This window comes from Pelodiscus sinensis, chromosome 27 (assembly GCF_049634645.1).
Source record: "Pelodiscus sinensis isolate JC-2024 chromosome 27, ASM4963464v1, whole genome shotgun sequence".
Classification (NCBI taxonomy): Eukaryota; Metazoa; Chordata; order Testudines; family Trionychidae; genus Pelodiscus; species Pelodiscus sinensis.
Window position 1 is genome coordinate 10,392,242 of NC_134737.1, and position 15,433 is coordinate 10,407,674.

General features: G+C 48.1%; 1 protein-coding gene across 1 annotated transcript; it reads left to right on the plus strand.

Annotated features, from left to right (window-relative positions):
• The first annotated feature begins 4,596 nt into the window (after positions 1-4,596).
• LOC102445062 (uncharacterized) lies at positions 4,597-15,432 on the plus strand. Its single transcript, XM_006119330.4, has 7 exons — positions 4,597-4,735; positions 5,367-5,705; positions 10,126-10,443; positions 11,996-12,062; positions 13,239-13,342; positions 13,873-13,925; positions 14,401-15,432. Exons 1-7 carry the CDS (start codon positions 4,693-4,695, stop codon positions 14,662-14,664), a joined length of 1,188 nt encoding a protein of 395 aa, XP_006119392.2. The 5' UTR covers positions 4,597-4,692; the 3' UTR covers positions 14,665-15,432.
• Position 15,433: the final 1 nt, after the last annotated feature.

The window sequence follows — 15,433 nt, forward strand, 5'->3', positions numbered from 1 at the left end:
GCATCCTCTTCAGGACACCACCTTCCATCAGCGTCCCCTGCAATGGTCTCTTGTCCTTCCAGGGGTTTATTGGCACTCTCGTGTCTCCACTGCCACTGTGGCCAACTGTGGCCTGCAGGAGTAGCCTCTCTCTCTCAGGGGCCAGCCAAAGTCTGTATCTGCCAAGCCTTGGTGGCAAAGTGTGGTGCCACGGAGGGAAGAGGGGGGCCCAGGCTTGCCCACTACTCTGGGTCCCAACCCAGAGATTATCTGGTGGCAGACTTGTCCTGCCCTTCCGTACTCCCCTCTACTGCCTCTAGTTCCCTGGGCCACTTCCCTTGTGTTGCTTTAGGGCATCTGGCATTGGAAGACAGGATACTGGGCTAGATGGATCTTTGGTCTGACCCAGTGTGGCAAGGCCATCAGCCTGGCAGGCATCAGGCTAGCACCTTCCTCTCTAGACTCCCTGAGCCTGCCCAGTACTGCCCTCCCAAAGGTGGTTCTCTGGGAACCAGCTTGTGCACCTTCCCTGATCTGGACCTAACTGACCTTCTCTTTGCTGAGCAGCTCCTTTTATACCGGGCTGCCTCAGCAAGCCACTCTCTGATTGGCTCTTTAAAAGCCTCTTTCTGGTTGGCCAGAGTTCTGTGCAGGCTCCCTTCTGCCTGCTTTTACTCCCTTTAGCCAATATGGGGCAATCACCCCACCACAGAGGGTTACAAAGCTTGGAGGTACCCCACGGGAAGGAGGTCCCCAAATGCTCTTTCCTGGCTTCAAGAGGCTTGTGCATTTGGGTGGTGGCAGCGTACCGCCCGCGGCCAAGGAGTCTGTGACCTTGAGGACTTTTTAAACAGACACCTTTGTGGCAAGGTATTTTAAGGACTCTCGTGGGTCCCCACCGTGGAAGTGCCAAACTGGGGAACAGCCTTGACGGGGCAAGATGGAAGCCACGCTTGCAGGGCTTATTTCCCTGCACTGGATGGGGAATCCCCCTACATCCCACACTGGGCAGAACTGATGGAAACTTGGATGTGGGGAGAAGACAGATCTGAGGACAGCAGAAGCCAAAAATCACCTTATTCCTTCTATTTGGGAGCATTTGGCAACTCTGCATCTCTCACACACACCGGGAGTGGGCAGGGGAAGTTCAACACCCAAGGACAGATCAAAAAGGCATATCATCTTTCTATTTAAAGCTCATGATTTTGGGACCATGGTGGGGTTCTGAGCCTGTCAGTACAGCTCAGAAAAGCTGGGGACTATTTGTATAATCTAAATTCAAATCCTCAGCTCATTTCACATGGGCTTGAGTTTCTGATTCTCTCCTTTGCTGTCATGAACCAGGAATCAGGGCCAGGCTGGGGGCGTGAAGGGGGTTGTTTGCTTACAGGCCTTTTGGAGGCAAGGAGGGAGAATCCTGCAGGGTTTCTACCCACGGCAGTTTGGATCTTTGGGCACCAGAGTTTCAGCGTGATTACCGGAGCAACAGCACAAAGACCAGCTGCCCAAAACAGAACAACGGCCTCCGAGTCTGCCCGCTGCCGGCGTTAAAAGGCCTGTACTTCCCTGATTTCACAAGAAATCAGGCTGCAAAAATTGGGTGGCCCTGCTGTGGTTTTTTTCTGCCCTTTTCTTGCCACGTCATTGGCATGTGAGTTTAGTCACCACTGAACTCTGCATCCAGCTGCATCCAGCCACCCCTGAGAAAGGATCTACTGACACAATGCAAAACACTAAGACCTGCACAGACTCACCCCCAGAATGCCCCTAGCACCCAAATGACCGAACGTGGGGCCTGCCATGCTCTCCTCTCATAGACTTTAAGGTCAGAAGGGACCATTATGATCATCTAGTCTGACCCCCTGCACAGTGCAGGCCACAGAATCTCACCCACCCCTCCTAGAATAATCCTCTCACCTATATCTCAGATATTGAAGCCTTCAAATACTTTGAAGACCCCAAGATTCAGAGAATCCTCTAGCTGTGATCTGTATCCCATGCTACAGAGGAAGGCGAAAAACCTCCAGGGCCTCTGCCAATCTACCCTGGAGGAAAATTCCTTCCCAACCCCAAATATGGCAATCAGCTAAACCCTGAGCATGTGGGCAAGACTCATCAGCCAGACACCCAGAAAGTTCTCTATAGTAACTCCTATCATCCCTCCATTGACCTATTTCCCACTGATAATGAATGGTCAATTAGTTACCAAGATCATGTTATCTCATCAAACCATCCCCTTCATAAACCCATCTAGTTTAATCTTGAAACCAGATAGATCTTTTGCCCCCACTACTTCCCTTGGAAGGCCGTTCCAGAACCTCACTCGTCTAATGGTTAGAAACCTTCGTCTAATCTCAAGTCTAAACTTCCTACTAGCCAGTTTATATCCATTTGTTCTTGAGTCCACATTGGTATTAAGCTTAAATAATTCCTCTCCCTCCCTGGTATTTATCCCTCTAATATATTTAAAGAGAGCAATCATGTCCCCCCTCAGCCTTCTTTTGGTTAAAGTAAACAAGCCAAGCTCCTCGAGTCTCCTTTCATAAGACAGGTTTTCCATTCCTCGGATCATCCCAGTGGCCCTTCTTTGTACCTGTTCCAGTTTGAATTCATCCTTCTTAAACATGGAAGCCCCGCGCGCTTGTTGTAACCCCCAGGCAGAGCCAAACAAAACCAGCGTACAGGGCTGGTCTGCACACACAGTTGGTTTGTGGTTGGGGATGCAAACAGGCCTGCCGACAGGGGGGGCAAAAGGAGCAACTGTCCAGGGGGGTGGGCGATTCTAAAGGGCCCAGAGCTCCTGGCCACTGCTGTCACTATGGCAACAGCCAGAGTTCCTGGCCCCTTAAATCCCTGCCAGAGCACATCATGATGCACTCCGGGCAGTGCTGAGGGCTGGCTGCTGCCAGCCACACCCCTTCTGCCAAGGCTACGTCACTTATAGGAGCATGGAGCCGCTCCCCCTGCACCCCACTGTTCCCAGGGGTGTAGGCTCCCGTGGGTGTGAACATACCTCCCATGAGCCTGCCTGGGACTAACGGCCTATGTGGACCTGCTGACTTGTGTATTTTTATTGATCTGGAGACATACCTATCTCATAGAACTGGAAGGGACCTTGAGAGGTCATCGAGTCCAGCCCAGTCCAGTCCTCATGGGAGGGCCAAGTACCATCCCTGACAGATTTGCCCCAGATCCCTAAAAGGCCCCCTCAAAGACTGAGCTCACAACCCTGGGTTGAGCAGGCCAACCACTGAGCTATTCCTCTCTTCCCCGTTCTCAACTCTCGCTAACGATTTGTCAGTTCCTTTTGACCTAGTCCTCTTTGAAACGGCACTAGCCCATGAGAGCCAGCGCAAGGCAGCCGCTCATCTCTGCTTGCTGCCAACTACAGGTTTGTGTAGACAAGCACAGAGCCCCACATCCCCACCATGCAGACTGGAGCAAGTCCAGTCCATGGCACATATCAAGATATCGCAATGTTTTCCATCTCACCCAGGGGTGAAACCCCGCCCTTTTGGAGTGTGTGTGGAAAACCCCATGGGAAGAGAGCAGAATAGCCACTAGTCCTACAGTTACGGCCATCACCTCGGATCGGAGTGCCCACAGTGCTGTTCTCATAAACAGGCCGCTGTTTATACGCAGCTGGAACAGCTGCAACAGAAGAGATTGAGAGAGACTCAGCCCAGAACTGCCAAGAGGCCTGGATGGGCAAAGTCATTTCCTATATGTCTCCCCTGCTCTCCAGTGCAGCTCTGACTAACTCCCTGCCTTTACAAAGTGCTTAGGGATCATTGAATCATAGAATCGTAGGGCTGGAAGAGACCTCAGGAGTTCCCTGAGTCCAAGCCTCTGCTAAAAGCAGCACCAATCCCAACTAAATCATCCCAGCCAGGGCTTTGTCAAGCCAGGACTTAAAAACCTCTAGGGCTGGAGATTCCACCACCTCCCTATGCAACACATTCCAGCGCTTCACCACCCTCCTAGGGAAATAATTGTTCTTAATATCCAATCTAGACATCCCCCACTGCAGCAAAATTGAAACTGAAAACTCTTCCTATAATATGTTCCAAGGCTACAAATGCCATTAAAAGAGAACATGGGCTAATCATAGAACCACAGAACACTACGACTGGAAGGGACCTCGAGAGGTCATCAAGTCCAGCTCCCTGCCCTCACAGCAGGACCCAGTACTGTTACCCCAAAAATATTCTCACTGGAGACCACCCAGGGTTATGCTAATATGGGTTTATTTCCACTAGGTAAAACTAAAGAGGAGAAAGCAGCCACCAAAGGTTTAAACTAAAGAAGATAGAACTCTCTCTCTCTCTCTCTCTCTCTCACACACACACACACACACACACACACCTCCATTCATTCACTACCATAGAACACTAGACCCTCACAGCAGGACCCAGTACCATCCAGACCTCGCTGTCTGTGCCCTCACGCCCCATTTCTAAAAGCAGATGGCTAAACACAAGTAAACAAGGAGACACGGCTGACAGCCAAAAGGCCGGCTTCCTGCCTGAAAGTGGAGATTAGGACGGTGGTTAAAGTGTCTTTCCAACAACTGCAGATGAGGTGGTCACCGCGGGGGCATCGTGACACAAACAGTGACCAAGCGAGTTCACTGCTGCCCCCGCTTCGCAGAGACAAAGACGCCTCCAGGCTGCATTCCGCCGCTTCCAGATCGCGCCCACGTCCCACTACGGCATGGGTGATTTCCCAGCCCTGCTGCTATTGCTGGCACTAGCAGGTAAGGCACCGAGAGACTGACACGGAATATTGCATTTGCTCTTGCATGTATAGCATCTGCCACTCGTTTGCTCTTGTGCATCTCACGTTTGCCAGCTGGGAGTGGGCATGGAACTGGGCTCCCAGCTGTTTGCAAAGACTGGAAACGCTTGGCCTGCCTGTTCTCCATATTTTTTTCCAGTAATTGCATATGTTATAGCGGAATGAAAAGCCATATATTTTAGAGAGGGTTTAACCACCCTCAAATTTTGCAGACAGGCTCCTCTCTCACTAGAAGGGATTCCTATCTCCAAACTCGTCTAAGGACTGCATGCTAGGAGTCTGGCACAAGCAACAGTGAGTGCACTGGACAGAACAATGCTGGGAGGTGCCTAGAGGATCACACCAGTGACAGTTTACCCACCTAGCTCTGTTGCCCACATGCTGACCTGCAAGGCAGATACAAGCACCACAATGGTGAAGAACGTGAAAATCTGAATGGGAGGGAGGCAGCGGCGATGAATCGAGCACAGAGGTGCCTTTAGACAGAGTGGAGAGCCTAGAGTACCAGTCCCAGCAACCTGAAGTAGCATCCCTGATGGGCAAGTCACTGGCTGAGGTCGTTCTCACCAATTTTCTTCTTTCTTTGGCAGGGCCAGGCCTGGCAAGAGCGGAGCGGGAATTGGTGACCGCGGGAAGCTCTTTCAGAACAACGTGTTACTATGATAAGCATAGTTATTCACAACACGAGAAATTCTGGTGCAAGGAGCAGTCAGATGGGAAATGCCTCTACAGAGTCCTGACTCAACCAGCAAGGGGAAGGAATATTGCATCAACGGGAAGATTGAATCTAAGAGACTTAGGAATGGGCTGGATTTCTGTGTCCATGACAGAGCTCCAGGTGGAGGATTCAGGAACATACTGGTGCGGGGTTTCAAATCCTAGGAAGGATATCCCTTTGAAAAAGGTGGAAGTGGTGGTATCTTATGAAGGTGAGCTACAGATCAGCCATGACTCAGCTGGAACCCAAACCAGGATATTCCAAATTAGGCTAATTCTCCATTCCCATTCCAGAGAAAACAAAGTGTCTATAGACATCAACTCCCTGCACAAATTTAGAGAGCGAGTCGCTGAAAATAATAACCTCCAATTATATATCTAGCCCTGGAAACACCATGTGTATGGTATACATGTATTTAGAGGGACACCTGTAACATATCTAGGTTAAAACAAGAGCTGGTTAGGAAGCAATTCCCTCCCTCTCCCCCTGCCCATCCCCCCATGAATAATTTGAGCCAAAAAACTAAACAAGAAGCATTCAAAAACAACATAAACCAGAAGGTTCCGGTTTAAAACTAAAAAAAGTTTGATTTTCAGTTGTTCCATGAACATTTTAAAAAAATATATAAAACTGAACATTTCCTTCAATTTTCTATTTAGACCAAATGCCATTTTGCATCAACAATTGAACCTTTCTGTCAGGAAAACTTTGACTAACTCTGATAGAAATCCCATGACATGGAGAAACACCACTCCCAATTTGAAGTCATAAAATCATTGAATCACAGAATACTAGGACTGGAAGGGACCTCGAGAGGTCATCGAGTCCAGTCCCCTGCCCTCATGGCAGGGCCAAGTACTGCTAGACCATCCCTGATAGACATTTATCTAACCTACTCTTAAATATCTCCAGAGATGGAGATTCCACAACCTCCCTGAGCAATTTATTCCAGTGTTTGACTACCCTGACAGTTAGGAACTTTTTCCTAATGTCCAACCTAAACTTCCCTTGCTGCAGTTTAAACCTGTTGCTTCTTGTTCTATCCTCAGAGGCCAAGATGAACAAGTTTTATCCCTCCTCCTTATGACACCCCTTTAGATATCTGAAAATGTCCCCCCTCAATCTTCTCTTTTCTAAACTAAGCAAACCCAATTCTTTCAGCCTTCCTTCATAGGTCATGTTCTCTAGACCTTTAATCATTCTTGCTGCTCTTCTCTGGACCTTCTCCAATTTCTCCATATCTTTCTTGAAATGTGGTGCCCAGAACTGGACACAATACTCCAAATGAGGCTTAATAAGCCCAGAGTAGAGAGGAAGAATGACTTCTCCTGTCTTGCTCACAACACACCTGTTAATGCATCCCAGAATCATCTTTGCTTTTTTTGCAACAGCATCACACTGCTGACTCATATTCAGCTTGTGGTCCACTATAACCCCTAGATCCCTTTCTGCCGTACTCCTTTCTAGACAGTCGCTTCCCATTCTGTATGTGTGAAACTGATTGTTCCTTTCTAAGTGGAGCACTTTGCATTTGTCTTTATTAAACTTCATCCTGTTTACCTCAGACCATTTCTCCAATTTGTCCAGATCATTTTGAATTATGACCCTATCCTCCAGATTAGTCGCAACCTCTCGCAGCTTGGTATCATCTGCAAACTTAATAAGCGTACTTTCTAAATCGTTGAAGATATTGAACAGAGCCGGTCCCAAAACAGACCTCTGCAGAACCCCACTTGTTATACCTTTCCAGCAGGATTGTGAACCATTAATAACTGCTCTCTGAGTACGGTTATCCAGCCAATTATGCACCCACCTTATTGTAGCCCCATCAAAGTTTTTTTGCTTAGTTTATTGATAAGAATATCATGCAAAACCGTATCAAACGCCTTACTAAAGTCTAGGTATACCACATCCACTGCTTCTCCCTTATCCACAAGACTCACTATCCTATCAAAGAAAGCTATCAGATTGGTTTGACATGATTTGTTCCTTACAAATCCATGCTGGCTGTTCCTTATCACCTTGCCACCTTCCAAGTGTTTACAGATGATTTCCTTAATTACCTGCTCCATTATCTTCCTTGGCACAGAAGTTAAACTAACTGGTCTGTAGTTTCCAGGGTTGTTCTTATTTCCCTTTTTATAAATGGGCACTATATTTGCCCTTTTCCAGTCTTCTGGAATCTCTCCTGTCTCCCGTGATTTTCCAAAGATGATAGCTAGAGGCTCAGATACCTCCTCTATCAGCTCCTTGAGTATTCTGGGATGCATTTCATCAGGCCCTGATGATTTGCAGGCATCTAACTTGTCTAGGTGATTTTTAACTTGTTCTTTTTTTTATTTTATCTTCTAAACCTACCCCCTTCCCACTAGCATTCACTATCTTAGGCATTCCTTCAGACTTCTCAGTGAAGACCGAAACAAAGAAGTCGTTAAGCATCTCTGCCATTTCCAAGTTTCCTGTTACTGTTTCTCCCTCCTCACTGACCAGTGGGCCTACCTTGTCCTTGGTCTTCCTCGCTTCTAATGTATTTATAAAAAGTCTTCTTGTTTCCCTTTATTCCCGTAGCTAGCTTGAGCTCATTTTGTGCCTTTGCCTTTCTAATCTTGCCCCTGAATTCCTGTGTTGTTTGCCTATATTCATCCTTTGTCATTTGTCCTACTTTCTATTTTTTATATGACTCCTTTTTTATTTTTAGATCATGCAAGATCTCGTGGTTAAGCCAAGGCGGTCTTTTGCCATATTTTCTATCTTTCCGACACAGTGGAATAGCTTGCTTTTGGGCCCTTAATAATGTCCCTTTGAAAAACTGCCAACTCTCCTCAGCTGTTTTTCCCCTCAGTCTTGATTCCCATGGGACCTTGCCTATCAGCTCTCTGAGCTTACCAAAATCCACCTTCCTGAAATCCATTGTCTCTATTTGGCTGTTCTCCCTTCTACCCTTCCTTAGAATTGTGAACTCTATGATTTCATGATCACTTTCACCCAACCTGCCTTCCACTTTCAAAGTCCTACTTTCCCATTGGGGTGAACAATAACAAGATGGAACTTCTTCTTGTACACACTCCGGCTGTGTCTAGACTGGCCACTTTTTCCAGAAAAGCAGCCGCTTTTCTGGAAAAACTTGCCAGCTGTCTACACTGGCCGCTTGAATTTCTGCAAAAACACTGACTTCCTACTGTAAGAAATCAGTGCTTTTTGCGGAAATACTTTGCTGCTCCCGTTTGGGCAAAAGTCCTTTTCCGTAAAAGTTTTGCGCAAAAGGGCCAGGGTAGACAGCAGAGATTTGTTTTCGCAAAAGAGCCCCAATCACGAAAATGGGGATCGGGGCTTTTTTACGCAAAAGCGCGTCTAGATTGGCCACGGACGCTTTTCCGCAAAAAGTGCTTTTGCGGAAAAGCATCCTGCCAATCTAGACGCGCTTTTCTGAAAATGCTTTTAATGGAAAACTTTTCCGTAAAAAGCATTTCCGGAAAATCATGCCAGTGTAGACGTAGCCTCCCTGTCCCTTGTGAGCGCTGTTTGTTGTCATCGCTGGCGAAAGGGGCTGCAACAAGAGTCCTGCAGCCTTATCCTCACGTGCAGGATTGGCCCAGCAGGGCCGGTTGCAGAGCAAGTTTCCCAATGCTGCCCAAACCAAGCTACCTCAGCCCTCTTCTGGATGGTCCCCTATTCTAGGAACAAGAGGGGCATCCCCTCTCATGGTTCCTCAGATACTAAGGCTCCCACCAGCAGGGGGCTGGTAGTGAAGGTACCTTCTGAGATTGGCAGCAGCATTAGCAGATGTCCAGGATTCAGGGATGCCCCATTGTGTTTGGTTGCAGCTTGGATACTGTGCAGTTTTCCAGTGGTAATTGTGCACATTTTGGCATTGGAAAAGGTTCAGAAAAGGGCAATAAAATTAGAAGGGGTTTGGAACAGGTGCCATATGAACAAAGATTAAAAATAGGAGACTAAGGGGGGGGGGGAGGAATATAATAAAGGTCTGTAAAATTATGACAGGTATGGAGAAAGTGAATGAGGAAAAGTTATTTATTTGTTCCCATAACATAAGAACTAAGGGGTCACCAAATGAAATTAATAGGTCACAGGTTTAAAACAAACAAAAGGAAGTATTCCTTCATGCAGCGCACAGTCAACCTGTGGAACTCCTTGCCAGAGGATGTTGTGAAGACCAGGACTTGAACACGGTTCAAAAAACAAACCAGATAAATTCATGGAGGACCTGACTATTAGCCAGGATGGGCAGGAATGGTATCCCTAGCCTCTGTTTGTCAGAGGCTGGGAATGGGTGACAGGGAAGGGTTCACTTGATGATTCCCTGTTTGTTCACTTCCTCTGAGGCACCTGGCATTGGCCACTTTTGAAGGACCGGATACTGGGCTAGACAGACTTTTGGTCTGACCCAGTACAGCTATTTGCATGTTTTTATATTCACAGCCAATCCAAGGTAACGTTCTCCTTGGGCACCTGGGAGAGATTATTTCCACGTGTTTTACAAGCCTCTTGGGCTAGGGTTTGGTCCAGTCCTTTGTCTTCCCCTGTAGATGCAGGTGGAATGTATATACAGGCAGGACATGTCCCTTTCCTTCCGTCTCCCACAATAACCCCTTCCCGGTCTTTCTCTCCAGCTCCCGTTAAGCTGTCTGCAAAAAAAGGAGACTCTGTCTTCCTAAATTGTTCCTATTCTGTGACGGACAACTGGAAACTTAAAAATTTCACCTGGTGCAAGATGGTAGCCGCAACCATGTGTCAACCTGTCATCAACGTTGAGTTCATTCAGGGTGATCATACACAAGGAAGGACCAAAATAAAGATTGACCGGTGGCACAGATTGATTACTGTGACACTGGTGGAGCTGCAGCTCAGAGACTCGGGGGAGTATCACTGTGAGGCCCACTTCCTGGAAAGTACTGTGCTGATGAAGATGATCACACTGAATGTTTTGGGTGAGTTTACTCCATATAATGTGGCTTTCTCTTAAAAGTCAGCAAATTTTCTTCCCCTTGTAGACATGGGTACAGGACAGTCTTTGGACGGGCTCCTTGAAACAGGAAAATAACAAGAGACAGACACAACTCCTAATTTTGCCTTTTCACACTTTCAATATTTACTGGTTTAATAAAGAAACTGAGCCAGACCCTCAGCCCGGGAAAATCAGGGTTGTTACTGACTAACCTCTGTTTACACCAGCCAACGAAAAAGCCCCAGAATTTATCTGAATGTTGCCCAAACCTCATCCTCTTGTTAAAGTTCAAATATATTAACCCTTTATTTCAGGGCTACTCAACTTTGGAAGCCCCGAGGGCCACAATGATACTCATAGCACCTGCCGAGGGCTGCAACTTAAATGTGATTGAATATACATGAAAATGTATTTGCAAATATGCAAATAGCTTATTTCACGCTGACAGGCATGAATATAAAGATTAAGGCAAGACTACACCACACGCAGGCCCCATTTATGTTGGATTTGCTGATATTAATAAAATGCAGTATTGACCCGATTTCCACCCATAGGGCAGCACTTTTAATGAGCAATGACAGTCCAGGAATTTAATTACTAAAATGTATATCAGCAGAAGGCCATTATATTGATTACTTTTCTGTTTTGGCTTCCACCCACGGACTGCATGTTGAGCTCTGGGTAAACCGAAACCGCACCGCGGGCCATGTGTTGAGTAGCCCTGCTTTCTTTGATACCCACTTTCATGCTTCTCTGCCATTCCCACTGAAAGGACAGGAAGCAGGAAGTCAGAAAATAACTTGGGAGAAGCTATGCCTGTGGTCTCCATGACTTTGCTGAAAATGAGGCCTCACAAGGCATAGCCTGTTCCTGAGACAATTCCACCCCAATAACCCTGAAGAGGGTCAGATCAGAAGCTGAGTGCTTGGATCCTTACCCAAGGAGTCTTTGGGCCCGTATGAGACTTATGCATTCTTTTGCGGTAGCTGCACTTTCCCCAGACCTACAAGGCTCATTCTCAACAGAGGCACTCAGCAGTAGGCAAAGTTGGATGCATGGGAACCAGTGGTGACCACTTTAGACAATGGGATTGAGCCCATGAGTAGATTTTCCAAGGCTTGGTTCATACAAGCTGTACATGTCTCCCTGGTGAAGAAGCATAGCCCAGTGGGCAGCGTGAGGGCCTGGGACTCAGAAGTTGTGAGGTCTAGTTGTAAATCTGCTAATTGCTTTCTGGCGGCATCTACCGTAAACTATTTTCACTCAGATAGTGTGGTGAGGGGCACCATGTAACAGCCTGAATTGACTGCACAGCCCTTCCTTGAGGGATTATCAGACAATGTGCCAATCAACCTCAGGGCTAGGACCCCTCTGGACTCCTGCCTGACACCGCCTTGTCACCATCTCCTTGCTATCAAACATGCAACAACTCAGGATTAGGATGAGGCATCTCTAAAGTCTTGTTGGATTTTCCATCACTTCCAGAACGTCAAGGCGGGCAAGCAGGGGTCACTCACTCTTGTGTTTATTTTCAGATACAGTTAATGAAGCTAACGAGGGGGGAACCGCCCCCCCAACTGTGGCCAGCAACAAGGAGCAGAGGTACAAACATCATCCAAGCAAAAGGCTTCAGCGCTGACGTTAGGGTACCAAGAGGGGATTTCTTTGGGATTACTGAAAATGGAAAGGGTGGGGCTGGAAGGGTATGTCTAGACTGCAGTCCTCTGTCAGCAGAGGGATGCAGATTAGGCAGGTCGACATTGCAAATGAGGCAGGGATTTAAATATCCCGCACCTAATTTGCATAAAAATGTCCGCCGCGTTTTGCCGACTCAGCACTTTGTCAGCAAAAAGCGGCAGTCTAGAGGGGGATCTGTTGAGAAAGAAAGCCTTTTTCGACAGATCCCTTATGCCTCCTGCAAGGAGGTTTACAGAATCTGTAAATAAAGGCTTTCTTTCTCGACAGATCCCCCTCTAGACAACATGCTGAGTTAGCAAAATGCGTCGGCCATTTTTACGCAAATTAGGCACGGGATATTTAAATCCCTGCCTCATTTGCAATGTCGACCTGCCTAATCTGCATCCCTCTGCCAACAGAGGGATGCAGTCTATCCATACCCTAAAAGACTAACACACACACATCTCCTTCCCATTCTCTTGCAGGGTTTGATCTATCCCCCACAAAAGGCAGCAGGGTACCGACTAGGTGTAGTGGGAGCTGGATCAGGCCCTTAGCACAGGAGCGGCTCTGTCTGTACTTTCCACGCCACAGGATTACTTAGGGGATGAACACACAGCCCAGCTGTGCAGGAACTTCTCAGACTCTTGCATTAAGAACCCAGCCTGCCTAAGACCAAATAATAGAACACGTCAAATGAGAGCCATCACTAGGCCTGATCAAAGCCGACTCTGATAATTAGCCTGATGAAAGACAGACCCATGGGGGGGGGGGGGTACAGCATCCTAATGAAGAGGCCTCCCTTTGAATTCTAGTAGCTCTTCCAGCAAGTGCTGGAAAATAATTCAAACTCCTGAGTTTATCCCTGGCATGAAGCAACCCTGGAGAAATACAGCCGGGCCAGATCCTCCCGAGGCCTCAGTCAGCATAGCCCCGCTGATGTCTGTGGGACTGCCTCCGTGCGCAAGCAGACGGTGTGGTTTTTGTATGCAGATCTTGGAGCCTTAATCCCATTTCCAACAGGCAGAGTCCCCTTCCCAATTAACCCAGTCCCCTTTGGCACCATGAATATTAATGGAGCAAATGTGCATTTCCTCACAGAACGCTTTACATCGTCCTGGCACTGGGCTGTTTCCTGGCCGGCAGCGCCCTGATTGCTACCATCTCACTCGTGGCTATTATTTTCAACAAAGGGAGAAAAAAAGGTACCACTCTGTCGTCTGTCCGGTTTCCATGCCGTTTGGGTTTGCTTCCCACTGGCCTGGGTCAGTGATGGGGTGGGCCATTCTGGATGGAAATGGAGAAAGAGACATGCTATATCCTTCAGAATCACCCCCCAGGACCCACTTTTAATCATATGTACAAAGGGTTAGATACAATGTCCCTTCTAAGTTTTTCCATCCATGGGCACAGGTCTGGGCAGCAAGGGCTGAATTTCCTTGGCTCCGCCCCTTCTGCCTGAGGCCCTGCCCCTTCCGTGGGCACAAAACCACCCCTCACACACACACCTTGTCCCAGGGCCCTCCGTGATGGCCCGCCCTGCTACATGTGTGGAATAAAAGTGTTATGTGCACTAACTGTGTGTGAATGTGCACCACCAATAGAAACACAAAGCTACTAATCTGTTGGGCAGCACTGGAATGTCTCCTGAGCGGCTTCACAAGTGCCCAGGTCATAGGGAGCGTTGGCTAGGTACCATTATTACATTAAACAGAGATTCTGTCTTTCACATTAGGGCAGGCGCTGAACTTTGGTGAACCCCCTAACTGCAGGCTAGCAGCACAGCAGGTAAGATGGTTTGGTATTTCTAGCACTTTGGTCCATCTCTTCCATAGAGCGATTTGCAGCAGGTGGAAGCAGCATGATTTCCTAGTGTCTGGAGCAAGAGGATGGGGATAGGGATTGCTGTCTTTCTGTTTGCATGCCTGTAATAAGGCTATTACCATGATCCCATGCTGTCCTGGAGTCTGCAATCCAACCAGCACAGGGCTGACCTCTGAGATCCTTGAATGCTGATTGATTGCAATGCGGTCATGTCACTGAACAAGCCAATATGGGAAGTGCCTCAGTCCAGTTCCTCAGATACAGGAGGATGTTTCCTGAGCTCCCCAGAACAATGTGTTTCCCCTTTCCCCTGCCACCCGGTTTCACCCTATAAAGAGAAGACTCTTAGCGATGGTAACATGACACTTGCTATTTAGGAAGCGGGAATGGGAAAAAGGACTATCGATGTATTCTCCTGTTATTTGTGGCTTTCCAAAAGGACAAAGGGCACCCCAGAGATGTCACGCCAGAGGGGGGGTTGAAGAACGGTCTCCTGTACGCCATGCTAAGGCTCCAACCCAAGCCAACGCCAGACGACGTCACCTACGCCAACGTGGAGCTTCCCCCAAAACCAGAAGGGGCCATAAGTTCTGCGGAGCCCGCGGCTGTCCTGTTCTCCTCAGGCACCATGGAATACGCAACCATCATCTTCCGAGACTCCGCTGGGCCTCAAGAGAAACAAACCGGCCCCCACCCAACCTAGATCCCATGGAACCTCGTGTCCCCATTAGAGCTATTCTCCTGAACTGCTGGGGGTAGGAATGACAGTTGCTGGCCATCGAATGCCTCTGGAATGGAAAGCAAGCTGCATGCTACACGGGTTGTCACTAGCTCCCCATTGTATTATCACCGCACATCACCATCAGTAAAAATTTTGGTGTGAGGCTCCTTTACCTTGTGGCTTATCGGTACAATGGCACCTCTGAACCACCCTATGTAGGCCTGTGTAGACCTCCCTGTTTCTTGTCCCCATGGCCAGGCAGGCACAAGGAAAGCTTTGGTGGTGACACACTTGCTTCCTGGTGGGGAGAGAGAGTCACCTACGTGGCCCAGCCAGCGGGGACAGCTCCAAGGGGGAGCAGGGATGCCAAGGGCTGCAGGGAGTCCCTCCACCGTAGGAACTGCAATTGTAACATGGGGCCAAGGGGGTCAAGTGCACAGCAGGAGCAAAGGATGGGGGATGACTCCAAAGGACAGGGCCAAAGATGCAAAGAACCTCCCTCTACAAACAGCTCCGAGGATAGCCCTGTGGCAGGAGTCAGCCATTGGCACATCAAAGCTGAGGAAGGGTGGGTGCATTTACGTTCTCTCATGGCTCTGTTTTTAAGGCTAAGCAGCTATTAAACCTTACCCCTCCCAGCAGGAAACCGGCTCCCTCTGATAAGAATGGCCATAGCACCCCAGCCAGGGAAGAGCCATGAGATACGGGAACAGGCTACATTTCCTTTTCAGTCTTACAGCTTCCTTTATAG